Below are 27,113 nucleotides of genomic sequence, written 5' to 3'. Positions count from 1 at the left end.
TCCTGGTACACTGGAGCCAGTGTGCTGGGTGACCTTGGGTCAGTCACAAGTTCTCTCAGAGCTATTCTCTCAAAAACAATTCTCTCAGAGCTCTCTCAGCCCCACCTACATCACAGGGTATCTGTTGTGGGGAGAGAAAGGGAAGGTGGATTGTTGTAAGCTGCTCCAAGGCTCCTTCAGGTAGTGAAGAGTGGGGTATAAAACTATTCTTCTTTTTTCTTTCCAGTACCCAAACCCCTTCTCTTGAAACACCAGTACTCATCTTGAGTTTTTAACTGAATCTTAAGGTCTCTAAAGGCAGTCTCTAACCACATCAGACCAGGGGTCTCTGCACTATTCAGAGCTAACTCCCTGTTTGACTGGGTAGGGAAACTCTTTCTCTCACTATATGATCTATCCTCTTTCTTTGGCCCAAATGGGAGTCTTCACCTATTTCCCAAACTACCTTGCCACCTTTCCTCCAATTATCCTGTCTGTGTTACACTGCTCTCAGTCAGGGCTGAATTCCAACACTGCCAGTACTCAACTCTTCTCAGCTAGGGCTGAAATCAGACTCCAGTCAAGGCAGAAATCAGACTGACTCTCTCCTCAGCATGCAGCTCTCTCAAGACTTTCTCTGCTTAGCTGATGCTAACCAATCAGATCTCTTGGAACAGCCTGTCACTCAAGGCTCTCTGCCTCTGTGAAGAATTAACGCTTCACAGTCCTTTATTTGTTTACACAGTACTTCTAAGCTTTTAAAAAGTGCAGTCCGTCACAGTTGCCAACCTCCAGATAAGGCCAGGAGTTCTCCTACTATTATAGTTTATCTCCAACCTATAGATTTTTTTCCCCTGGAGGCTGGATCCTACAGTATCACCTCCCTGCTGTACTCCCTCTCCTCTCCAAATTCTGCCCTCTCTAGGCTCCCACCTTGGAGTAGGCAACCCTAGCCAGAGACACTCTAGCAAATCAGAGGGAGAGTTTGGGTGGCTACTTAGGTGAATCCCACCCCTCCCACACAGGCATTTGCCATGTGCTACTCAGGCAGAAGGAGACTATGTTGTTGTTTTGCAGATACCCGTTTGGAGTGGGGCAAGTGGTACATTCATTGGTAGTACATGGGAGAGGAATTTTAGGGTGTGCGCCAGTTTGCGTTTTGGGTATTTGCTGCCAGAGGGGTTGAAAAGTATGCAGACGGAGAGTGATTTCAGCTAAGCATACCTTTATTTAGTTCGGAACAAAGACACTTGACCGGCTCGCAGGCCAGCTTATATTCATTCCGAAAACCCGCCACCAAGCACACCTAAACACACACCCCACTCCCAATAGGCTATTTACAATAACCGAGAGACCTATTGGCCTCCCGGCTGGGGACCTAGCCCTTTCATTGGGCCTGGCTAGGATCCTACTGGCCCATTGCCTTTAGACGTGAAGCTAGTGATGTTTGTGCCTGGCCAGTCTGGGCATGTCCGGACATGTCAGGGCTGGATACATTACAGGGGTATTTTTCTTACTTCCCTTTCCCAGTTTTGCTGCCTCATGGTCAACTTTGCCATGTATCTTTATAAACCCCACCCCCATTTTGTTACATGGCCATTCCTTGGACCCATTAGTGCTGGTTTTCAGTGCTGGTCATCTATTCAGTGATGGTAAGAACTAGGGTTGCCAGCTCCAGGTTGGGAAATACCTGGAGATTTTGGGGTAGAACTTGAGGAGGGTGGGATTCGGGGAGGGGGGGACTTCAATGGGGTATAACGCTACAGAGTCTACTTAACAACGCGGCCACAGGTGAACTGATCTCTGTTGCCTGGAGATCAGTTGTGATTCCAGAAGAACCCCAGCCACTACCTGGAGGTTGGCAACCCTTGTAAGAATATCTTGAATTCATCATGACGTGAAGAACGCGAGGCAACGCGACGCGGCTGGAGCCTGAGGGACGAATAGCCGAGCCGCAGTACGACAAGCAGCGTGCGGAAGGAAGCCCGCCGAGGATTGCCAGCTACCCGGGAGTGCCGAGACTATGCCTGGAACTGCCTTGAGCCGCCGGAAAGTGTGGAAAAAGAAGAAAGGAAACCCGCCGTCTGGGTGCCGTTAGGTAACCCCCCCCCTGCACAAATTGTGGCCTTAGTTAGGATCGACTACAAATGTAGTCAAAATTGTAAACCGCTCTGAGACCCATTAGGGGTTATGAGCGGTATAGAAATCACATGTAAATAAATAAAATAAATAAAATAAAGAATAGAATTTAATTTTAAATGTGTAAATAACAATGTTACATGAGCATATCAATAATAGCAGCATACAATCTGCGCAGGTCAAACAACAACAAAAATATACACAGATCAGAGGTGAGGCCAGAAGGGGGTCTTCAGATATATACAGGCTCTCAGGGTTTTCCCTTTTGAGCTAGAGCAAAGACCCCCTCCCTTTTGTTCTGGCTCAAAAGGGAAACAGGTATGGGTTTGATGTACCTGCATGGTATATTTTATAACAATATGCATGTAACTATATGGATTATGGTTATTAAGAAATCTGAATATATGACTTCCTACTAACATTTCACTGTGTCTGCCCTGCAGTTCTCTAGTTTATTCCAGTATACATGGATACACATGTATACATAAACAAATCTCATGACAAGACATCCAGAATGACCGGAATAAACAGTCTTGCAAAATACTGCTTTAGTTTTACTTGTAAAACAAGTAGAACTCTCTCTGCAGGAACACTCAAGCTGATTTAATGAATGGTAATGATAATACATACCAATTAAACCTGGTTAAATGTTTGGAATTCCAGCATGAATTTCCATCATTTCTATTATTTTTTTAAGTAACCAGTAGAACAAATGTAGCAAATGTTTGGAAAATTCAGAACTCCAAACAAACTATTCTTGATGTTGTAATGTGGACACTGTCTTTATATTTCTTAAAAGGTTTACATTTGCTATGTTCTACTCATTTTCTGGCTATTATCAAGTTTTGTTACAGAGCTAAACATTTATCCAAGGTCGCTGTAGTACATGATCTCAGTTCTACAGACCTTTAGGAGAAATCATTCGTCGCTTTGGAACTGGAGGTCATCAATATGCTGATGACACCCAGCTCTATATCTCCCTGTTCAAATCCTCTGGTGGTGTGATAAGGGTCCTGAGACACTGCCTGACTGCTATGTCAAATGGCTGAAAGTGGACAAATTAAAACTGAATCCAGCCAGGATGGAAGTAATGTTGTTTGGGAAACCTGAAGTCTCAAATGACATTGTGCATCCCACTTTTGATGGGGTTCAGCTGGCCCTTGCTGACTAAGTTAAGAGCCTAGGGGTTATACTAGACCTCACATTACTGCTGAAAAAGCAAGTTAATTCTGTAGGGAAAAATCCTTCTTTCCACTTTATTTCGCCCCCCTACCCTGACCCGGCCTATTTGGCCACCTGGATCCATGCCATGGTAACATCAGAAAAACCTAGATAGTACCCGCGACTTCCCAAACTGTTTTTTAAAAGTTCTGGAGGAGAAAGGATGAGAAGGATTAGCTGCTCTAACTCCCAGGTGGAGGCAGCAGAGGTGGATGTGATGGGTGACTGGTGGGATAGAAGGTCACTGCTCCACCCCCCCTCCCAAAACACAACCACCTGAGGTAACTGACACAGTAAACTTTATGATCCGAGTCTCTTGAAACATGACCTTTGTTTATTATTGTGATTTTGAATTTGAACAGAATGTCTTGGGACGATATTACTTCTCTTTTTATCTAACTTGTTTCACCCCATAATATTTCTTCAGTATCCTGCAGAATGAACTGAGATGCTTTGTTCTGCAGACTGTCATATGGTGGCATGCTGACAGCACCTACAAGTCATAAATCTTACTTTATGAGAATGTAGCCATTGGCAGTACTGGGAGACAGATTGCAAGCTCTCTGATAAATGACCTGCCTTCAGAATTGAAGGCTTGGTTCAGATGGCTGAGCCAAGAGACTACCCTAGAGTAATTCAGTAAAACTTTACCAAATTATTGTAGGTTGTGTTAATCTCTGGTATGGCAGAAGTAACCATTATAATAGGAGCACATGAAAAGCGAAGAACTTCATGCTGAAAATATGGCTTTGTGACACTGGTAGTGATATTTTTTAAAAAATGCTGTTCTAAGAGTTCGTAATTTAGAGAGCCAGAGAGAGTTAGTGTGGTGTAGTTCTTAGATGAACAATGGAGACACCTGGACCCGGATTCAAATCCCCCACTCTGCCATGATAAGTAACCTTGGTCCAGTCACATTTTCTCAGCCTACCCTATTTCATGGAATTTGTGGTGAAGGTAAAATGGAGAAGGGGAGTTGAAGCTCACTGCTCACCCTTTGTTGAGATGGTTCCTAGATCAAATCACGCCTGAACTCTCCCTAGACGCTAAAATGACTAAATGGAGGCTATTGTACTTTGATTACATTCTGAGAAGACAAGAGTCACTGGAAAAGACGATAATGCTAGGAAAAGCAGAAGGCAGCAGGAAAATAGGAAGACCAAACATGAGGTGGATTGACTCAATCAAGGATGTCATGGCCCTCAGTTTGTGAGACCTGAGCAAGGCTGTTAATGATGGGGCTCTTTGGAGGACATTAATTCATAGGGTCACCATAAATCAGTACCAGACCACCTCACATGTCTCTTTAGAGACCTGTATAAGGGTCAAGAAGCAACAGTTAGAACCGGATATGGAACAACTGATTGGTTTAGCGTAGGAAAAGGAGTACGACAAAGTTGTATATTGTCACCTTGCTTATTTAATACATATGCAGAGTACATCATGCGAAATGCTGGCCTGGATGAATCACAAGCGGGAATTAAGATTGCTGGGGAAAAGATCGACAACCTCAGATATGCAGACGATACCACTCTAATGGCAGAAAGTGAAGAGGACCTCAAGAGCCTCTTGCTCAGGGTAAAAGAGGAGAGCGCAAAAGTGGGCTTGAAGCTCAACATCAAAAAAACTAAGATCATGGCATCCGGACCCATCACTCCTTGGCAAATAGAAGGGGAAGTCGTGGAAGTAGTGACAGACTTCACGTTCCTGGGATCCCAGATCACCGCAGACTGTGACTGCAGCCATGAGATTAAAAGACGCCTGCTCCTTGGGAGGAAAGCGATGGCAAACCTAAAAAGCATGATAAAAAGTAGAGACATTACCCTGCCAACAAAAGTCCGCATGGTCAAAGCAATGGTATTCCCAGTAGTCATGTATGGCTGCGAGAGTTGGACTGTAAGGAAGGCCGAGCGCCAAATAATAGATTCTTTTGAACTATGGTGCTGGAGAAGACTCTTGAGAATCCCTTGGACTGCAAGAAGATCAAATCAGTCAATCCTAAAAGAAATCAACCCTGACTGTTCCCTGGAAGGCCAGATAATGAAACTGAAGCTCAAATACTTTGGCCACCAAATGAGAAGGGAGCACTCACTGGAGAAGACCCTGATGCTGGGAAAGATTGAAGGTCAAAGAAGACGGGGATGGCAAAGGATGAGATGGTTAGACAGTGTCATAGATGCAACGAACATGAAATTGAGCAAACTTCAGAGGTTGGCGGAAGACAGGAAGCCCTGGCGTGATCTGTTCCATGGGGTCGTGAAGAGTCGGACTCGACTGTGTGACTGAACAACAACAACTTGGCCACACACACACACACATTGCAAAGTCTGTGCTGTGATTTTATTCCATCTTCCCTTTATAAATAAATGCTTTTTAATTCTAAGGCAATTCTGAGGAATTAAAAATGAGGCACTTGCTTCCATGTTCAAAAGCCTCTTGTGCTCAAGAAACTACGGTTTGACAAAAAGGCACTATAAACTGAAAAGAAAACCCTGAAGAAAATGTGGTTATTCGTGGTTATCAGTGTTGCCAACTGATTATCTACTTGGTTGCTGAGAGAGACTTTGGTGGTGGCAGGGCAGCAAGAGATTGGATGTTAGGCAGATTGGAACAGTGTATGGTGGTCCCAGGAGACACCTCCTGACAGATACTTTTGCTTGCTTCCTTTTTGCATGTATCTGAAACAAAACCATCACCAGAGTAAATGCTTTTTCTGACATAATAACAATGGATTGGACCCTGTGGACATTCCACTGATGGAAGAGGGAAGATCACACCCAATTCTCTTCTGTCTGCAAATTTATATGTCTTCGTGTTTGTGCAGGTCGCTCTGACACCCACCTCCCTGCCCCAACTATGCCATTTTCAGGGTTCAAAGAAAGCTGTGGGGAGAATGGAAAGGCAAAAAAAGATCCACTTGTCTCAGTAGAATGTCGGTACAATACAGTTCTATGTGAAATTCCTTCTAGTGGTTGTAATCATAGAATACTTATCTGAAGAAGTGTGCAGGCACACAACAGCTTATATCCAGAATTAAACTTTGTTGACCTAAAGATGCCATTAGATTCAAACATTATTCTGTTGCTTCAAGACCAACATGGCTACCCACCTGAATCTATCCTCATCTATCCAGAGCCAGTTTGGTGTAGTGGTTAAGTGTGCGGACTCTAATCTGGGAGAACCGGGTTTGATTCCCCACTCCTCCACTTGCACCTGCTGATGTGACCTTGGGTCAGTCACAAGTTCTGGCACAGCTGTCCTTGAAAAAGAGCAGTTTGTGTTAGAGTTCTCTCAGCCCCCACCCACCTCACAGGGTGTCTGTTGTGGGGAGGGGAAGGGAGAGGAGTTTGTAAGCCGCTCTGAGACTCCTTTGGGTAGTGAAGGGCGGGGGATAAATCCAATCTCTTCTTCTTCTTCATATTCAGTTGTTTAAGGAATATGAATGCAGTATTAACTGGCTGCACTCAGAAACCATGACTGCTCTCATAATATGTATTATGCACTTCTGTTGTTCCAGAACCATTTCTATTAAAAAAAATATATCAAAGTGGTATCAGTCATAGGTTTTTTTTGTTCTAATCTACCATATTAGTCCAGTTTCTCCTAGTCAGTCCAGAATATGCGTCACAGGACCCGCCAAGCTGTTTACGTCATACGAGATACTATTTCTAGTCCAGGAAATGTAATATTTTGTTTGGTTGCAGTCCCATCTTGATAACCAGCCAGTCAGGTTTTCATCCAAGGAGTGAGTCTGACTTCCCCCAGATCTTAGGAAGAAACTTTAATCTGGTATGCCTGACAGTCAATGGGCTATTTGCCAAGATCCCTGGGTCGTTTGCCTCCGTTTGCTTCCTTCCAAGAAAGGAGGAAGGAAGGGAACTTGCAAGGAAGGCAACTCTGACCCAGATCTTAGAGTCCCAAAATAAGACACTGGCTTTTGCCATTGTTTCTCTGGCAGAAGATTCATCTGATGCTTGTTGTTGTTCTTCAGTCGCACAGTCGAGTCCGACTCTTCGCAACCCCATGGACCAGATCACGCCAGGCCTTCCAGTCTTCTGCTGTCCTCTGAAGCTTGCTCAATTTCATGTTTGTTGCATCTATGACACTGTCTAACCATCTGATGCTTGGAGAGTGTCTATTAGTGGCAGTGAAAGCAGAAGGGCCCTGGCCCTCTACTATCCAGAAGAAGAGCAGGAAGATGGCCCAACACAATCCCAAACAGAGAGGCACACCTGGGAAGGAGAAGGAATCTTCTTTTCCCAGTGAGAGGATCCAGGGATTTCCCCCTGGGTGGAACACACAGCATTTGCCACTGCTTGTATTTAGGAGGCTCCAGGCAGCACCATGCTGTTTCCAAATGTGGCTCATGGGGCTCTCAGCCTTCCTCTTTTAAGCCAGAGCAAAGGAAGACACCATTTGCTCCAGCTTTAAGAGGAAATAGTACTATGGCTGCAGCCAAAGCCTTTGTGTGGGAAGAGGAAATTTAGCACCACCTTCAAAATAGTGATTCTCAGCTCTGGTGACCTCCATTCCCCCCCCCCCCCCCCCTTCAACAGGTTTTTTTTTTTCCTCTTTAACACCAGAGGGGGAGTTCATCTGTGAACTGCCTCTCAGCTGATAGGTGGGAAGGGGAGATTGCCGGGATGCGGGGAACAAGATTCTCATTGGGTCAATGCCCCTGTGCCATGCAACAAGGGAGAAGGGAGTGGAGAAGTCTGGTGCAATCAGGGAGCAGCATGGGAACCGGGGCCTCTGAATGTTGTCCTTGCCCACCTGTAATCCACTTGCTAGCGCTGCCAGGTCTAGGTTGGGAAATACCTGGAGATTTGGGGGGTGGAGCCTGGGGAGGGACCTCAGCAGGGTACAATGGCACAGAGTCCATCCTCTACAGCAGCCATTTTCTGCAGGGGAATTGATCTCTGTTGTCTGGAGATCAGTTGTAATAGCAGGAGATATCCAGGTCCCACCTGGAGGTTGGCATCCTGACAGTTTGCTGCTGCTTCCACTGTGAGGGTGCACTTTCAAGCCCCCATGTGGAACCAGCCCTGGTCAAGATATATCCATTCTATGTCATTTTGGGACTGGGATCATGGTCCTTTATGATCTGCAGAGAGAGGCTTCAGAAAAACATGCTTAAATGGTATGCTTTTGGCCTGCAGGGCCTTGCACTTTCATGCTCCTTGCAAGTAGGGTAGATCCAGGCAGTCTGGAAGTGTTTGCGTGTGTGCGTGTGAATCACAACAGTCCTGGAGAAGGCCACCACCTAGATTTTACTTAGATGTCTTTTGTTTTTCGAGATGGTGAAAATAATGACATTTGCCAGACAAGTTAGAAAAGTCTATAATGTGGTATTGCCACCATCGGATCTGTCATCTGGTCTGTACAGACAGCAAAGTAAGATGGCAAAGTACTGAGGAGTTAAAATGGACTTCGGACTGAAGGTAAAGGGTTACAGTTCCCCCTACAATAATTATGTCCTGTAAGTAGAAAACTAGCCTAGGATGCAAAGGACTAAGTTAAGACCTTTATCCCTAATATGCTACTTAAAAAAAAAAAGTGGTGATATTTTACATGGGTGAGCATTAATAATATGACCAGCTCCCAGCAGTCTGCAGTGTAACAGTCCATATCTAACATCTCATTGGTACAGCCCTCTCAGAATTCTACCACTTCATTCTGCTGAGTTTATAGACCTGGCCTTCAATTCTCTCCCAATGCTAATATGCAGCTTTAGAGAATAAGAAAAGGTGTGATATAAATATATAAAAATAAATATATCATATAATGAGAAGCCAATGCACATATTTCCATTTACCATTCATTCTTCCATCTGATACACATGATTACTTTAAAATGTAACATTCTACCTGCCTTCCTGTTTTGTGTAATTAACGCCCTAAATGGCTTCAAATTACTTATTTGTGCCATATAGTTGTTCCTTCCATTCTATGAAACAAGATTAATATCCATTCATAGGCCCCGATCACATGAAGAATTTGCCGCATGAAAGGCACGAATATCGGGCAGATTTTCGGGGCGCAATCACACCACAACATCTGGGAAATGTAGCTCACCTGTGGCCAACCCGTGGCGTCCTGCCGAAGATGCGGAGTTAAAAAGTACCAAGGAAAGTGCACTAGTATCCAGAAAATGTGCGGCACAGGCAGATGCCTGATCGCGGGAGCTCTAGTATCCTGTGGCACCTGGCGCCTGTCCACGTCCCGTCGCAAACTGGATGTTTTTTGTAAGCGCATGTGCACAAACATGAAATTGAAAGCAGAGCTGCTCTGCAGAACTGCGCATGTGCACAAACGTGAAATGCTTGTGTAATCGCGCCGCGCCGATTCTTTGCCACGCTGCAGCATTGCTGGGTAATCACCAGCTAACAACCTAAGCACAGAGACGGGGGACCGCGTGATTGGCCTACCGTGCTTTATTTTGCTCCAGGGCGAACAGCCACGCCTCCCGCCCACATTATCTGGCCCGTGTGACCCGGGCCATAGTTCGATTGTGCAGAAATGTTATAAACGAAATCTGTTAATTTGGTGTTTCAAGCCACTACCTGAGGAAATAATATTTCTTTACACATGTTATCTGTATTATTGTATGTCACACTGGCCATTTTTTAAAAATGAAAATTATATCTGACTTTGACAGGTGGATGTATGTCCACCCGAATCATAAAAGTTTGGAGCCAGACACTAAGGCACAAATTCATATCTGTGTGCTCTCACAAACTCCAGTGGAGAGGAAGAATTAGAGGACCAAATAATGGTATTTAGTAATGGAGTTAGTATGTCCAAGTAGTGGTAATGTCAAATGCAGGAGGCAAGTATCATACAGCAATGGGGCTCATTTCTACCCTGCCACAGTTACGAACTTCATCACAGCCTGTGTCTAGACCACATACCTGTGATATTTCCTCCTAGTGTATCTGCTTAAGTGTTTAGCAACTGACATTATATCCTGTTGCCTTTCTCATTTCTCTTAAGTCGTTCTGACATGCTGACTTAGCAGCGTGTTTGGTTACAGCTGGCTGTGCCATCAGGAACAGTATTTATTTGAAGGGATGACATAGGTTGGCGTTGTTGTTTTTTCATAACTAGGTCCGGTTTCAGTGACAACCGGAAAGACCTTTCACTAGATGGTTTACAAAATATTTATGGAAGTGACAGGAGACGAACAGCAATGGCGAACTTGCCAGCTCCATTTCAGCATCTGCCACTCTCTACTTTCCAAAACAAGAAGTCCTTCTCATACTTAATCCAAATGGCCAATGGGTCAGAAATACTATTGGTTGGTAGTACGGCGAATGCAGTTTGTTGTTGGCTGTGTGCCTTGTTCGTTGGGCTTTATTTAAAATGTGCACATTTTAAGGTTTTGGTTGTCTGAGACAGTGTTACTATTTTAATTCCTTTTTAAATATTGGGGTGATGTTTGCGTGTAGGGGTGATTGGAACTCCACCAGTTTATTAGTCTTCCTCTTGACATCACCCATGAACAACCCCCAACAGCCTCAGAATCAGGAGGAAAGGGGCTTTCCGGCTCCTTCCTCTTCTTCCTCTTTCTGCCTTCCTTACTTGCCTGGGGAGGGTAGCCAGGCGCTGTCCTCATTAGCCCCCTCCCAGCTGCTTTGAAAGGTGACCTGACAGACTGTATATTTCCTCTAATTGCACTGGTCCTTTCACAGCAACCCCTAGTGTTGCTGAAGCCCAGACCTTCTCCTCTAAAGCTGCTTCCAGACAGGTGTTTTCCCAGGGACTCTTTAAAAGTACAGGCCTTGGCCCTGACCTGGATAGCCCAAGCAAGCCTGAACTTGTCAGATATCAGAAGCTAAGCAGGGCCGACCCTGGCAAGTACTTGGGAGCAGGGCTGGGATGCAGAGGCAGGCAATCAAGCCACCTGTCTGAAAACTTCCTAGCCCCACTGGAGGTCACCAGAAGTCACCATGACTTCCAGGATCACAAGCACTGGGCTATTTTTGGGCAGGAACGCACAGGACGGAGTTCCGGCTGGCTCCTGAGTTGGCCACGCCCAGCAGGAGCTCATTAGCATAACAGGCCACACCCAACAGCAGAAACTCATTAGAATTGGCTACATTAGGGATGTGTGGCTTAACATGCAAAGGAGTTCCTGCTACAAAAAAAGGCCCTGGGTTTTGACAACAAACAAGGTAAACAGAATAAGAAGCAAAAGGTGGGTGTGGCTGGATGACCACTCTTCTGGTAACATGGGGGTACGGCCTAGTATGCTAATGAGCTGTGTTATCAGGGGTGTGGCCTAATATACTAATGAGTTTCTGCTGTTGGGTATGGCCTATTATGCTAATAAGTTCCTGCTGGGCTTTTTCTATAAAAAAAGCCCTGCACAAGCACATACACACGCACACACAAATACTCTCTCTCTATATATATATTTTTTAAAAGTATAGCCGTCTGAGGCATCTGACTAAACCACCACCCCAGAACAAAACCCAGGTAGGCCCAGGAAGGTTCCTGCCCCCAGTTTGTTTTAGCTCTGCATTAATATTATGCATGTAAACAGGGGTCATTTCATAGAAAAAGAGCTAGGGGAACTCATTAGCATAACTCATTAGCATATGCCACACCCCCTGACATCAGGGGCCCGGTGGTGGACCTGCAAGGCCAGCGGGAGTGCAAGGAAGCCCCGCCAAGGCCCTCCCTTGCCCCAGGCAGGCAGGGGTGGGGAGAGGCAGGGAGGAAGCAACTTACCCTCCCTCTTCTCCTGCCTCCTCCTGGCTGAATGAGGGCTGGAAGCGGGGCAGCCGGAAGCAGGGGGCGGGGCTTCGTCATGTGCCCCGCCCCCCTGCACCTCACCCGGGGGAACTGGGTTCCCCCGCGTTCCCCCCCGAAATGACCTCTGCATGTAAATGAAGTCAAAATATCCAGAGGATTTGGGAATATATTTTTTCCCCTCAGGAGCAGTAGAAACTGCAGTTTAGCATTACAGGGTAGGACTGTGATAGAATTTACATTTCTGTGAAAGATGGAAAACAAGACCATATGAAAAGGGACTGGGGTAGAATCTGGGGTGAATATTATCATTCTAGCACTTGTGAAGCCACATTAATCGTGGTGGCCCTTGCCAAATCCACAGTGTTTTCAATGAAATTACTTTTGAGTCATGAATAATCAGTGTCGGTTCTTTATATTGTATTTCAAGCCAGACTATTTTTATTTTCACAAGCAAAATATGAGCCCCTGAGAACTAAAACTATCTGTATTCTCACAGTATTTTCATTTTATATGCCCAAAGATCTTCATTGTTGTGACTTAAATGCACATGGTTGAGAACTGAACATTTGAATGGCTGAGGTTGTAAAACCTTCACAGCAGTGTGACTGTGAGTGAAACCTGTAGGCACAAAAGCATCCTGGGCCTTTTCCTCAGTTTAAATTGAATGCATTGACCAGCAACGGACACTGACCCACATTTGAAGTTTCAGGCCTCTGACACTAAACCCTGTGGTCAGGGTCAGGAAACAACTGCACAGTCAGAGGTCATTTCGGGGGGGGGATGGGTGGGGATTGCAATTCCCCCGGGTGAGGTATGGGGGGCAGGGCACATGACGAAGCCCCACCCCCCACTTCCGGCTGCCCCGCTTCCGGCCCTCATTCAGCCAGGAGGAGGCAGGAGAAGAGGGAGGGTAAGTTGCTTCCTCCCTGCCTCTCCCCACCCCTGCCTGCCTGGGGCCAGGGAGGGCCTTTGCGGGGCTTCCTTGCACTCCCGCCGGCCTTGCAGGTCCACCACCGAGCCCCTCATGGGGCTCGGCAGTGGAGCTGCAAGGCCGGCAGCGGCAGCTAGGACTGTTGGGGGCGGGGGGTGTGGCCTCAAGACACACTTCCAGTGATGTCAGGGGGTGTGGCCTTATGACACACTTCCGGTGATGTCAGGGGGTGTGGCATATGCTAATGAGTTATGCTAATGAGTTCCCCTAGATGTTTTTCTACGAAACGACCCCTGTGCACAGTGATATTCCTTCTGTAATTTTCAGACATACCTCATGATCCTTCAGAAGCTGACATTCCATTTGCTCTCATTTGCCTTCCAAGTTTCAAATTTAAATTTCATGTTTGGTTATTTTTCTTCCTAGATTTCAAGATAGATAGTGCCAGTATTTCTTCATATCTTTCATTAAAATTCTGTAGCTTCTAATAACTTAAAACTGTATAGATTTATTCCTTTTAAAAATGGAAATAAATCAGAACCACTTTTATTCTGAAAGAATTCCAGCAATGTGTGCCTCTGTAATGTAACAGACTACTCAGAAGAAAATGAACTTGAAGATGAAATAAGTAGAAACACAGCTGGCACTATTAAAACTGTTTCCAATAAAAGAAATAAGTAGGCTATTAAAAATAATAAGCTAATGCACATTATAAACACAGCATGAGAGCACAAGAGGTAATGGCCTCATTTTTGGTATTGTGGTGACAAGTTCAGAAATACGTGCAATGAAGAGTTTTATTATATATACGCTCCATTTACCTTTCCCTTATCTTTACTGTCAGCACAGTGAATCATCCTGTCTGGAGAATCCATGTCCTTCTCCAAAGAGACTGTTCATAAAATCAGTCCTCAGGTCTTAGTCATACGTCATCCTGCATGCTAATACTTAAGACTGCTATAAATACATAAACATTAAGGCTTGGTTCAAGCATCACACAAAGCCATGGTTCAATTAAAATGACCATATTTAGTTGCTCATCCAAACATCCAGGCCCACTGACTCACATGGACACATGAAGCTGAGTAAGACCATTAGCCTATCAAGATCAGTATGGTCTACTCCAGGGGTGTCGAACATAAGGCCTGGGGGCTGGAACCAGCCCGTCCAGGGCTCTTATGCGGCCTGCAAGCAGCTGGTGCAAGGGAGGGTGTCCTGGGGGCACTCCATTGTGGCTTCAGCATGGCACAACAACCTCGTCTGCAGCAATCAAGCATTGTGGGAGCATCTGCCCAGCACTGCACTGCTGCCTCTCCAGTCCGCCTATGTGGGTTTTCCTCTGCACTCCCCTCCCAGCCCATGGGGCCTTGCAGTGAGGACACACCAACTCAGAGCTTACCAGCTGCTGTCCTTCATATAGCTTCTGTCTTCAGCACCTGGCACTACATTTTATGGCACACATGGCCCAGCCCGAAAAAGTGAAATTTATGTCAGATCCGGCCCTTGTGACAAATGAGTTTGACACCTCTGGTCTACTCTGTCCAGCAGTAGCTCACCAAGGCCTTCAGCAGAGGTCTTTCATAACACCTGATCCTTTTAAATGGAGGTGCCAGGGACTGAATATAGAACTTTCTGCTTGCAAAGCACTCTGCACATCTTCACTTTTCTTTATTCTTTCTTCACATAATCCAGGAGCTGATCCTTACACTAAAAACCGATTCTGGGACTGAGCCCTATTATAAGTGAAGACCTGAAAATAGACCAAGATAAAATATTAAACAGGCCTCTGATTCTTATAATTCCCATAGAATTCCACAGCCTGTTTTCTTAGGCTATCATAGCCTTGCCTTTTCTGCAGATTTTGGTACATGAGCATCCCTACCCAGCTTGTATGTGCCCTTTACTATCATTGTCTTTCCCCTCATATTTGCCCTCCTTCCTATTTAGAAAAGAAATTATGGGCCTTCAGTGCTCTGTGTGTTTGCCACAGAGACAGTAATAATAGATAGTAAGATAATAATGGTAGTTGAATAAAGATTCTGAAATGTTTCTTGATAAAAATTGCTTAATACTGGCTCAGTGGCCCTGGAGCCATGTGGCTCTTCTGAGCACCACTTCCTAATGTGGCACCCAGCCTGTGTTTCAGGAAAGTGGGCAAGGCCCTTGCTTGGTGGGGCCTGTGGTTGATTGTTGATTCCCACCTTGCAACAGCCACTGTTGGAGGAACAGAAAAGCTGCAAGCCTCCCTGATGTGTAGGACTTCTGCCAGGGATGGAAGTAAGGCTGCGATCATACACACAATTAGCCCTGCTATGGCGCAAAAGCCAGGTGGATTTAAAGGGTGTTATCAGACACAAACATCTGGGAAGTGCCCTGCACCCCTCGGCAACCCGTTTTGCTCCACTGCAGAAGTGGAGTAAAAAGACACTGGGGAAAATCTAGTAGTAAACAGGTTGCAACGGGCTACGGATGGAGTTTCCCATGTCTGATTGCTCCAGCACATTCTCATGGCATCAGGATGGTCTGATCAGGCCATCCCGACTTCATGTCATTGTTTCCCCCCCTTCTCAGTATGCACATCATCGCAAACTCCATAAGGAGCCCTCAGTGCAGAGAAGCGTTTCATCAATTCTTTGTTTAAGCACATCGGAAACAGCAAAAAAACCCACACCTGACTCACCCGTGGTTGCTTCTGATCACACAGTGGCAGGCTGTGTCTGCAGCTTCCAAAGACTGTGAGGAATTTCACATTACCCTTTTTAACCCATTTTAAGCCGTTTTTGATCTGTGGTGGAGTAAACATGTATAGGGCTGCCATTTCACACATGGCTTTCCCCTTCCGGTAAAGAGCTAGATCTGAAGCGGTTTGCCATTTCAGACTGCACTGCTTTTTCCCGCTTTTCCCCCACCGTTTTTTGCCCACGCGGGCTATTTCTGGCTTTTTTAAAACGTTCGCTTTAGAGCGTTAAAATTGGTTTAATGGTGATGTATTTTACTATTTGGTATTGTTTTACTGTTTTATCTGGCGATACGCCCTGTAAGCCGCCCTGAGCCTCCGGGGAGGGCAGGATAGAAATGTGAATAATAAATAAATAAATAAATATAGTGCTACAACACAACACTCCAGGCATTCCAATGGGGCTGATATAATACTGTTGCATTATAGCGTTATAGCGCTATAGCGCTATAAAGCGACCATTCCAAAAAAAAGCCGGGGATTGCCCGTGTGGGCGAAAAACAGCGGGAAAAAGAGCATTGGGACTGGGAGAGGAAACTGAAGACTACTTGGAAGTGGTTGACAGGTAAAACGCTTCAGCCCCATTTTCTAAATGGGACAGAAGCGTTTGTGTGTGAAATTACAAATATATTCCGGTAGGGAACCGTTCTAAATTGGTTCTGTCTGAAATGACAGACCAGAAACCATTTGGAAACCATTCCTCTTCCAGATTATATTGTCTGTCTGAAATTCCTCACAGTGATCACGCAACTGCAGGTCAAATTCCTCCAGAGGAAATAGCCTCACTCCCCCCACCCCGTTTTATCTCGTGCATGTGACCACACCCTAAATGTGGTTCTTTTGGTTGATGGTAATTGTGAACGTAGCTCTCCGCAACCCACCGACTTGAGTACCATTGGCTTGAAAGATTGCTGCACAAGATGTTAAGGTAGAAATTTACCCAGAACATAGTTTACAGTACATTAAATATTTGTACTGAATGAAAATTTGGTGGGTTTTTTGCCTTGCAAGCTATAACTTGACCCTGGGCTGGCCCAAGAAGGTTTTCTGTTGTATGAATTTGGGTTGGATGATCTATCCTTTGCGATCCTTTGCAAAGGACATTGGGCACAACTGTCAGATTGCCTGCTACTTGGTTTCAGTGCTTATGCAGTACAGCTGGCCTTGGGTTGACCCTTTCAAAAAGGCAAGCAATCTGGCAAAAAGAAAAAAAGATCCTTTGTGCCTGTTTTGGCTCAGGTTTTGCTCCTAGGCTAAGTGCAAACTTCTGATTGACTTTTGTAGGAGTCCTTGCAGAAATCTTAACACAATGCTGTGCCTGTTAAATAACTTCTCCAAAGGAAAAAAAAATCAGAAGCCCTTTATAATGTACTGATTATTTACCTTGATACGAGTGATCCCTTTGCCAAGATAAATCTAGAATCACTCCATATTTTCCTCTGCTGTTTCCTTACACTCTTTGATGAAGCAAAATAAAATGCTTTAAACTGTTGCAACTCTTTATGTTAACATTGTTCCCCTGTCAACTAATATAATTGTATACCATAAAAATGTAAAGCTATTACCCATAAGGAACATAAACATACAACCCCCCTACCCAAGCCTATAATAACAATGGTAAAAATGCAAAAAACACTTTCACCAGAAACTTTTGATCTTAGTTATGCCAAGGATAATTATTGCTTTTAAGTGAAGGGGGTGGGTGTTGCTAGAAGGGCTCAGGGTTTAGGTTTGGCGTCTTTCTCTTTTTGCATATTAGCCACATATCCTATAACAGCACAGTTTATGATTCCTTGACAATATTCTAGATGAGTAGCAAAATTTCTGCACTTGGATTCCTGCCAGATGAATCAAAACTTGGAAAAGTCTGATAGAAACTTCTTTTCCCATTTGTATCTCCAGCAAACTTTTCTTTGGGAAACAAAATTCTTCTGTAAACACCAATTAAGCCCTTGTTTATGTCTTCATCTGTCTAGCCTTAAGTAAAAACGAGAAGAGGGAGGATACAATCATGACTTTCCAAATGTGTTAGCTGCCTCCTAGATGCAAGGATTCTCCTGCCTGCACTTAATTCAGAATCACTATATTGTGTCGTCGTTTCCAGGCACTGAATATCAGCAGTTCCACATATTTTGCCCATTTTACTAGAATCCATTTTCTTTTCATATTATATTTTTATCAGACCTTTCTTCCAAGAGCTCATGGTGACATATAAGATTCTCCCTTCATCTGTTATTTATCCTCACAACAACCCCCTGACTTGCCCAAGGTCATCCACTGCATTTCATGCTGAGCTGGGATTTGACACTGGGTCTCCCGAGGCCTAGTACAGTACTCAAAACCAGTACACCACATACCTGTACCAGCACTGCAATCTGTATCCACAGTTGGGTGTCTTGCCTTATTTACAGGTTGAATGTAGGTGAAATATTTTTATTCCTGTCCCTTACCTGTTCCTAAACTTGGTCCCCCCCCCCCAAAAAAAAAACCCTAGCTTCTTGAGTGGCCCTTTGGGGCAAAACATCTTACTATATACATGGATTGAACTTGGGAACCCTGTTTAGTGAAGGCAGATAAACACAATAAATAAATAAATGTTCTGCACTTGAAGCATATTTGTACAAGAAGAGGAGGAGGAGGAGGAGGAGGAGGAGGAGGAGATTGGATTTATACCCTGCCCTTCACTCAGAGTCACAGAGCAGTTTACAGACTTCTTTCCCTTCCCCTCCCCACAACAGACACCCTGTGAGGTAGGTGGGCGACAGATCTGCTCTTTCTGACAGAACTATGGCTTGCTCAAGGTCATCCAGCAGCTGCAAGTGGAGGAGTGGGGAATCAAACCCGGTTCTCCCAGATTAGAGTCTGTGCACTTAACCACTACACCAAACTGGCTCTCTCCACCAAACTACTGCTAATTCCATCTATAGATGATAAAGAATAGAATGGCTCCAATAGATGTTAACTGAAAAATTAATGAGTATATCAGTTCAATTTAAATATTCATGTTAAATGTGGTGTTTTTTTTAATTACTGTATTTCATTTGTGTCCTGGGTGGTGGTCCCCTTCCAGGTGTTTTTTGTTGTAGTAACTGGCAATTTTCTTTGGCATCCTTGAGTGGCTCAAAGTGCTGCACATCTGTCCTTGTGATCTGTAATAGTATTTCAACATATTCTATTTTAACATATTCTGTTCTATAGTATGCCATAATTAACTGTATCATAATGTAGACATCAGTCTCATACAGCAACACCTTTAATTTTCTTCATCAATTTTATAGTGACAAATAAGTATGTAAGTGACAAATAAACCATAAGACTAGGTGTCTCTCCTATACAATATTTTAGTGGCAATTACCAATGACATTATTTATTTATTTATTTGTCTCATTTATACCCCGCCCTTCCTGCAAAGCAGGCTCAGGACAGCTTCCACTCAACTTTATATAACTTCAATCCTTGTCATCTCTCCTTTGCATTCAACAATGCAGATTTGTTGATGAAATCGAAATTCTGACAATCACTCATTAGTTGTAACTACAAATTAAAGCAAAGACAATCTGGTCATGTCGCCAAATTAAAAATCTTTAATAATGGCCTTTGAAATAAAGTTTGCCAAATACCAAAAGCAATTATAAATTGAACTAGGTTATTTTGACAAAATAAAGGAGTAGATCTCTACATAGAGAGAGAGAGAGAGAGAGAGAGGAATGTCATGGAAACATTCATTCTGAGTGGGAAATGATGATTTAATTTCAATGAAATAATGTTCATTGACAATGACAGAGAAGAAAGAGCTTGTTCAGGCCCATTGATTTACAAAGATTATTGTTCCTTTTAGTTTTCTATAGAGAAGAAAAATGAAACAACAAAGGCTAATGCCTTGTTCTCACCTCTTTGAAGTAGATGCCACATAAAAGAATACATTTATATAAAAATGAAGCAAACATGATACTAGCATTTATAAATCCCCCTGAAATTTGAATGTAGACAGAACATAGGGAGCAGTAGTCAGAAGCTAGTCCCATTGAATTCTGTGGGGCTTCCTCCCAGGAAAGTGTTCTTAGGACTGCAGCCTCTGGGAAGGATGAAGCATGGTTCCTTAAACATTAAGGCACCCGAAAATGTATATGTGTGTTCATCCCTACAGCAGACTATGGAGAGGGCATTTAGGCTGTAATGTTGTATACTCTGTTTAGGAATAAACCCTGCAGTATTCAGTGGTTCCCCTATTTTCATTTTTATGAAGTGGCAGGCAGGAGGGAAGGCAGCATAGTACAGCCCAGTCTCATCAGATCTTGGAAACTTAGCAGGGTTGGTACTTGGATAAGAGACAACCACTCTGCAGAGGAGGGCAATGGCAAACCACCTCTGCTTCTCATTTGCCTTGACAGCCCCTTGCTGGGGTTGCCATAAGTAGGTTGCAACTTGACAGCACTTAAAGGTAAAGGTAAAGGTTCCCTTGCTCGAAAGTCAGTCGAGTTCGACTCTAGGGTTGCGGTGCTCATCTCCGTTTCAAAGCCGAAGAGCCAGCGCTGTCCGAAGACGTTTCCATGGTCATGTGGCCGACATGACTAAACACCAAGGCGCACGGAACACTGTTACCTTCCCACCAAAGTGGTACCTATTTATCTACTTGCAATTTCTTGCTTTCGAACTGCTAGGTTGGCAGGAGCTGGAACTAGAGATGGGAGCTCACTCCGTCATGTGGCAACCCGGGTCTCAAACTGCTGAACTACCGACCTTCCACAGCCTGCAGTTCAGCGTCTTAACCACTTGAGCCACCGCAGCTCCTTGACAGCACTTACATATGTACATACTTGTGTCTGTTTCTACTATTGCAGTCTCCTTGCCTTCTTCTTCCAATCCAAACTACAAAGACACTACAAACATATCATATTAAAAAATAGATGCCTTCCAGTCACTGTATGGCAGATACTGCAGCTGTACCCCATTTTGTAAATGGTGTGCTACTTAAAAATTATTTTGCCTCTCTAGTATTTTTATGTCCTGGGTGGACCTGTCAGTGTTTCTTTTTTTGGGGGGGGGGGGGTTAATGTGTGCCCTTAAAAGTGAAATTTTCCTAGTGGTCCTAAAACAAATACTGTAGCAATGTTGTGATTTGTAACTTTCTTTTGGTAACATGATCGCAATTGATGTGCATTTTAAAATAATGGCTTCTACTTTCAACACCATCCCTTCTTAATACTTAGGAGAGAGCCCGAATATGCCTGATCTACTTGGTTAATCAGCTAGCTAACATGGAACATTCATTCCATCATATCCTTCTGCTGGAGATTAAGCACATCACAGACACCTTCTCCAATATCTTGGGCATCCAGAGCAGAGATATTTATCGTATGAGTAACAGTTTCACTGCCATAGCTAAACTTCTCATTCAACAGCTGGAAAATGACACTACCTCTGACAGCAGGTAAAACCAATGTTCTCATGCCTTTATTTGAATGACTTGATACAGCATGTTTTTGAATTTTGTGGGTATGGCTGACATCTACAGTCACATTAAATATTTTTTTCTCATTGACTGCTGAACGGTCTTGTGGTTCAGTGACTGACGATTTTTGCAATTGTTGTTGTAGTTTTATGGAGATCCAAAAGGCATACAGTAATGACTAAGGACAAATGATATTGATTGATATGAACCTGTACCCAATGACCGAACCTCTGATAGACAGATGAGAGAGTGTCATTGCAATGCTTGTGTGCTGTATTCCATTGCTGGTTGGCAGAGAGTATTGCCAGCCATCCAAGACAGGATAAAAGCACCACACAGAATCCTTCTGGTACTGGAAATGAGGAGATTTCATGGAGCTAGTCCTTGACATCTAAGGTCCGCTGCATTCCCTTAGTCTGCGCTAATAATTTCTAAGCAAAGCCACTACACTTTCTGATTCCCCCCCCCCCGCCTGCTTTCTTTTTCTGTTTCCTGAACCTGCGGTGTCCCCTAACCTCCAAGTGGCAGTGGGAAAATAATAATAAAAAATTGTGTCAGGTTTGCTGCAATGTCACTTCCAGGGAAAACTGGGAAGTGGCATTGGGTAGCTCTAGGAATCGCTAGAAACTCTGCAGCTTCTAATGATTCCTAGAGCTACTCAACATTACTTCCAGGTTTTCCTACAAGTGGCATCATGGTGCTCATGACAACACACACACCTCAATGTCCCTGAAGCTCCAACCATTTGTACCCTAGTCCATCTCTTTTGCTTCCAAGATTCCTGCAGCCTCCTCAGCCATTGAGTCCTGCTCTAACACATGCCTACCAAAGATCTTCCCCCCCGAAGAACTCTATAGGATGACTAGTTCCAGTGTGGTGTAGTGGTTGAAGTGGCAGACAAGGAGCTGGGAAGACCAGGGGCAGTCAGATGGGTGGCTAGGAATGATGTTTGGCTTGGGCCTTAAACTCAAAGGGGCTTCAGATTTAGACATTATGTTGTTGTAGTGTTTTTCCTGATTTTCCCATTACATGTTGTATTCCATTTTCCCAAAGTAACCATCAAATAAGAAATAGTACAACAAAAAAAGATTATTAAATATTACTTTAAACTCAGTATGTTTTAAGGGAAAGTGGACTCATATGGTTTTGCAGATTTAAAAAAAATTGAATCAGTTTAGTAGCCTGAAGACATTGCTCAGATTTTGTAATAATGAAAGTAATCCAAATAACTTTGGTTTGCAACCTTGAAAAGACATTCTGAGAAAGAAACAAACAGTATACCCCATATTTATTTCTGCAGTTCCACTAAGTTGTCACTGTAATCACACACACGCAAACACACACACAGAGTTTTTCTGTTTACACGAATGACCAGACCATTTGGTACTTGCATGAATAAATCTGTATACAATGTTTATACAGTTTATCCCTCCCATTAGGTGGTATTTTGGTGCAGAAATAAGTTTGGAAGATCCTACTGGAAAAGCTTAAGTTAGTTGTAAGTAAACACAAATACCCCAAAACAAAGACGCACGAGTGGAAATATGTACCGTTGACTTCTATGGAATTTATTTTGAAGTAAGGTTCATTCCATCAAATGGAACATATGTTTGGAATTTGGGTGCCATGATTCTAGTTTAATCTGACCATCTATGTACTATCATCTGTATTACTAACTGAAAAAAAATTGTTCAATACTGTAACTTGAACTGGGGTCAGTCAACTCATTGTCCTTTTCTACTCAACAATGGGAGATCGAGTTCCAAGTAAAACCCTGCTATCCATTGTCTAAGTGAAACTCCCCCTTCTTTCGCATTTCTCAGAAAGCATCGTCTTACTTTTTGTACTATGTAGACTTATTTAAAAGGTAAATGAATGACTAAACTATTATGTAATAAAGAACATTGAATTAGCAAGCAGCTATAATTTCAGTATTTCAACAAGGATTGATTGCTTCAGGCCGCAAAGAACTGAAGGTAACAAGGAGAATAATGCTGGTCTGTAGCCATCCTGGTATTACATCTAGATGCTACATATTTTTTTTTGACACAGCAGATATTTTTTAAGATGCGTTTTCTTCAAACACCCAGTACATATTAGGTTGGCCTAAATATTTGGATTACAAATGTCTCAGAAAAGCCTATTGAAACATCTATAAGAAAAACAACAACCTCCAGTCTTTCTGTCTCACATCTAATACTTTAAAATCCCAGCAAACATCTCATTTCACTTTCTACTGGAGTATCTTTTCAATCATATGATATGCCCAGCTGTTTTTCAAATACCCTTGCTATTAACTATACACAGCTTAACTTCATAAACACGTCGCTGTACTTGGTCCCCAAAGCAAGTTTTAAATAATTTCATATGTCCTACTCTTTACATTATTGAACTTCTGAAAAACCCAATGTCTCTTGCTGAGTGCAAATAACCATTTAAAATACAAATGTGCATAAATAAAATATTCTTTAAAACATCACTTAAATATGTCAGTGTGTTAAAATGGAGACAGACAGCAGTAAAACAACAGGCAAAATCATATTAAAATTAAGAACTTTTTTAGTCCCATTGATTTAAATAGAAGATGCTTAGGGAGCCTGAACGGGTCTACTCAAAAGCAAATTTCATTTCATTAAATGGGATTTACGCCCTGACCTGGATAGCCCAGGCTAGCCTGATCTGGGAAGGTAAGCAGGGTCAGCCCTGGCTAGTATTTAGATGGGAGACCTCCAAGGAATTCCAGGGTTGTGATGTGGAGGCAGGCAATGGCAAACCACTTTTGAACATCTCTTGTCTTGAAAACTGCATGGGGTCACCATAAGTCAGCTGTGATTTGATGGCGCTTTCCACCACCACTCCTAGGAAAGTGTTTTTAGAACCTAAACAGCCACACATCCCAGTACTCTGACTGTTTGCTCAGAAGTAAGTTATACTAAGTTCAGTGGAATTTATTCTTGAGTAAGTGGACATGGGAATAGATCAAGATGGGTAGCAGTGTTCGTCTGTCTGTAGCAGCAGAAAACAGCAAGAGTCCAGGAGCACCTTAAAAACTAACAAAATTTGTTGCAGGACAGGAGCTTTCATGAGTCACTGCTCACTTCTTCAGATACCCTGCCACAAATTTTGTTAGTCTTTAAGGTGCTCCTGGACTCTTGCTCTTTTCTACTGGGCATGGAAATGTGGCCTTCTTAACTGAAATCAGTGGCGGGTGGTGTGCACGCCTTTGGCTGAGTCACACCTAGTGCTCAAAAAATTTCAATATTGTTATGAATATAAAACTTAAGGTATGCATCTCCTTTAATCACACCTATTCTAAAAACACTCACAAGTAAGTGCTATTCAGTCACGTTCAGTGCCATACTCAGCAGAGCTACACCCTTCAAAACTCTTTGACTGCAATGAGCTTACTAGGGTGTAACTCTGTTTAGGATTGCACTGTTCTGTCTAAGACTTTGCCAGTTTGTTTGACGTACTTAACACGTGTAATGTGTATCCGGGCCAAATGATATTTACTGTCACATGCAGCTAATGAACAGTAGTCCCTTTTAAAATAAATGAAAACCTTATAATTACAACTGAGGGAAGTATAAATGGTCAAGAGGAGGAGATGAGAAATTACGCACATAATAAAACTCAACACAGATGTTGAGGAGCTTATAAGTATGAAAAGCTGCCTTAGAGTAACATTGTGAATAGACGCCAGCATGCTGGATAAAATTAAAAAGAAATGTAGTAGAATCTTAGTGGATTAAATTGTGAAACATTTATACAATCTAACCTGGAAAACATGCTTAGTTCAAATATTATTCTTACAGGATATTTTCAGCCACAATTGCTATTCAGTGCTGGATATATGGCTGATTTCAAACATGATCTCTTTTGATATTAGCACCTTTTTGTAAGTTCTTTTTAATAACAGTGATCATATTTTACATTTTATGATTCAGGGACAGGCAACAGACACCAGTGGGTCATATCTGGATTTGTCGTATCCTGGAGTTGGTCCCCCACTTTGCCATGTCCTTCTAGTGGCTAAAGACAGCCTTTTTAGGGCCAAGGAGTATCCTCATAGCAGGCTTCCAACAGATAGAGATGTTGCTAAAAAGACAAGACTGTGTTATCTACATTTTCCTTAATTTCCCTCCGCAGATTAAAAAACAACAGCTAATTGGCTATGTATATTTATACCACCCAACTGTGGCTTTACTGGTGGTCGCAAATGAGGAAAGGGGAAGTGAGTGGTGATTTGTCTCCTTGTTCCTTTGCCCACCTGAATGTGTGAAGTGATTTCCCTGGGAAGCATTTACTTGGATCCTGTCTTTTCCACTAGTGGAAGGCAGTTCCACTAGCAGAAGGGGAGGGAGGGATTGTTGCTAGTTGATACCATTTGAAAATTATATCTGTGGCTCATAAAGAGCCACATTCACAATGACTGTTGACCAAAGAAGCCACATTTACTTCTATCCCAGGTATGATGATTGCATCTTAGGGAGGCTCATAGCATATCTGTTCCTCTCACAGCAATTGTTTCACTGTAGGAACCAACTGCTAACCATAGGCCCCACTGGGCAAGAACTAGCCCACTTGCCATGGGGAAGATGCCACATTCAGGAATGGTGCTCAGAAGAGTCACAGGTGACAGATCAAAGAGCCACATAGGGTTCCCTAGCCACTGAGTATGTATGGTCATATATGAGGGTCATCACCACTTGAACTTTCGGTTATCAGGTGATGACTGTCTATGCCTGATGTTGTGTCAGGTTCTTCATGCAGACAATGTGTGCCAAAACTAGGAATTTAAAACAAGCAGTCAGGATTCTTGGGGCACAGCTATAGACTGATTGACCGGAGGGAGTTTCTGATCAAACCAAGCATATGGCATGGGAGGGGGGGGGTTGACAGCATTTGTAGTGTTTCTGTAGTGATTTATTCACACATGGCAGTCACCACTTGGTGCAAATATTTTACTCTGGCTGTCTCTGAGAACATTACATATATAGTGTTTGAGAAGACTTTCCAGACAAATAGAAGTGCCTCATTAACTGCTTCAAAACTTCCCTTATGGCTGAGGAAGCATTTGGATCAAAAAGGATTCTGACCTGAGAGAGACTAGCACACAGTACTGAACTTCCTCCCTGCTTATCAGGTAGCACAGAAACACTGACCAAGCAAGAATCCTCCCCACAGCCCGGCTGTCCCCCTCCCACCAATAGATGAGAGATAGTTTACAGCTGAGCTGCAGTTCAGTGAATAAATAAAAACCCTGTTAAAAGAGGAGTGGAATGGCAGAGATGATTGCCACCATTTTGAAGGTGGTGCTAAGCTCCACCTCCTCCACAGATTGGCTGCAGGCAAAGCTTTCTCACAGAAGCTCTGCCTGCAGCCAGCACCCTTTTCCCCTTTAAGTTGGGGAAAGGACATTTTTTCTTTGCTCTGCCTTAAAAGGAACAGCACCAAGAATCATGCTCAGGAAGGGTGCAGTATTATGTGGAAGCTCCCAAAGAAAGTGGGGGGCATGCTTTGTGCTTTTGTTGTTGTTGTTGTTCAGTCGCACAGTCGAGTCCGACTCTTCGCAACCCCATAGACCAGCTCCCGCCAGGCCCTCCTGTCTTCCGCCGCCCTCTGAAGTTGGCTTCGTTGCTTTGTGCTACCTTAAGAAAAATCCCCTTGTGGAAACAGCCTTTGTTGGACAAGGCCAGCACTGAGCTGTTACCCTTTCCTGGACCCTACAAGCAAAGTGAGAACAAAGGGGAAAAGGTTATTGCAGCAGTTGCTAGAGTGTTTTCTTTGTTTCAGTAACAGGAACTCCAAAATAATGCCATTGAATTCTCTAATTGCATGAGTAGCAGGTTGTTGGTCTTAGGCCCTGGTCACACGGGCCGGAAAATGCGGGGGGGG

At 43.6% G+C, this 27,113-nt stretch overlaps 1 protein-coding gene across 1 annotated transcript in view; it reads left to right on the top strand.

Annotated features, from left to right (window-relative positions):
- Positions 1 to 27,113, top strand: part of VEPH1 (ventricular zone expressed PH domain containing 1) — a 147,103-nt gene that overhangs the window by 25,624 nt on the left and 94,366 nt on the right. The window contains exon 5 of the mRNA XM_015409553.1: positions 20,974 to 21,194. Within this exon, the coding sequence (XP_015265039.1) occupies positions 20,974 to 21,194 (221 nt within the window). The remainder of the gene's footprint in view (positions 1 to 20,973; positions 21,195 to 27,113) is intronic.

This window comes from Gekko japonicus, unplaced genomic scaffold (assembly GCF_001447785.1).
Source record: "Gekko japonicus isolate JY-2015 unplaced genomic scaffold, Gekko_japonicus_V1.1 scaffold1446, whole genome shotgun sequence".
In the NCBI taxonomy this organism is placed as follows: domain Eukaryota; kingdom Metazoa; phylum Chordata; class Lepidosauria; order Squamata; family Gekkonidae; genus Gekko; species Gekko japonicus.
Note: the sequence above shows the minus strand (reverse complement) of the source record. Positions and strands in the feature narration are given on the sequence as shown.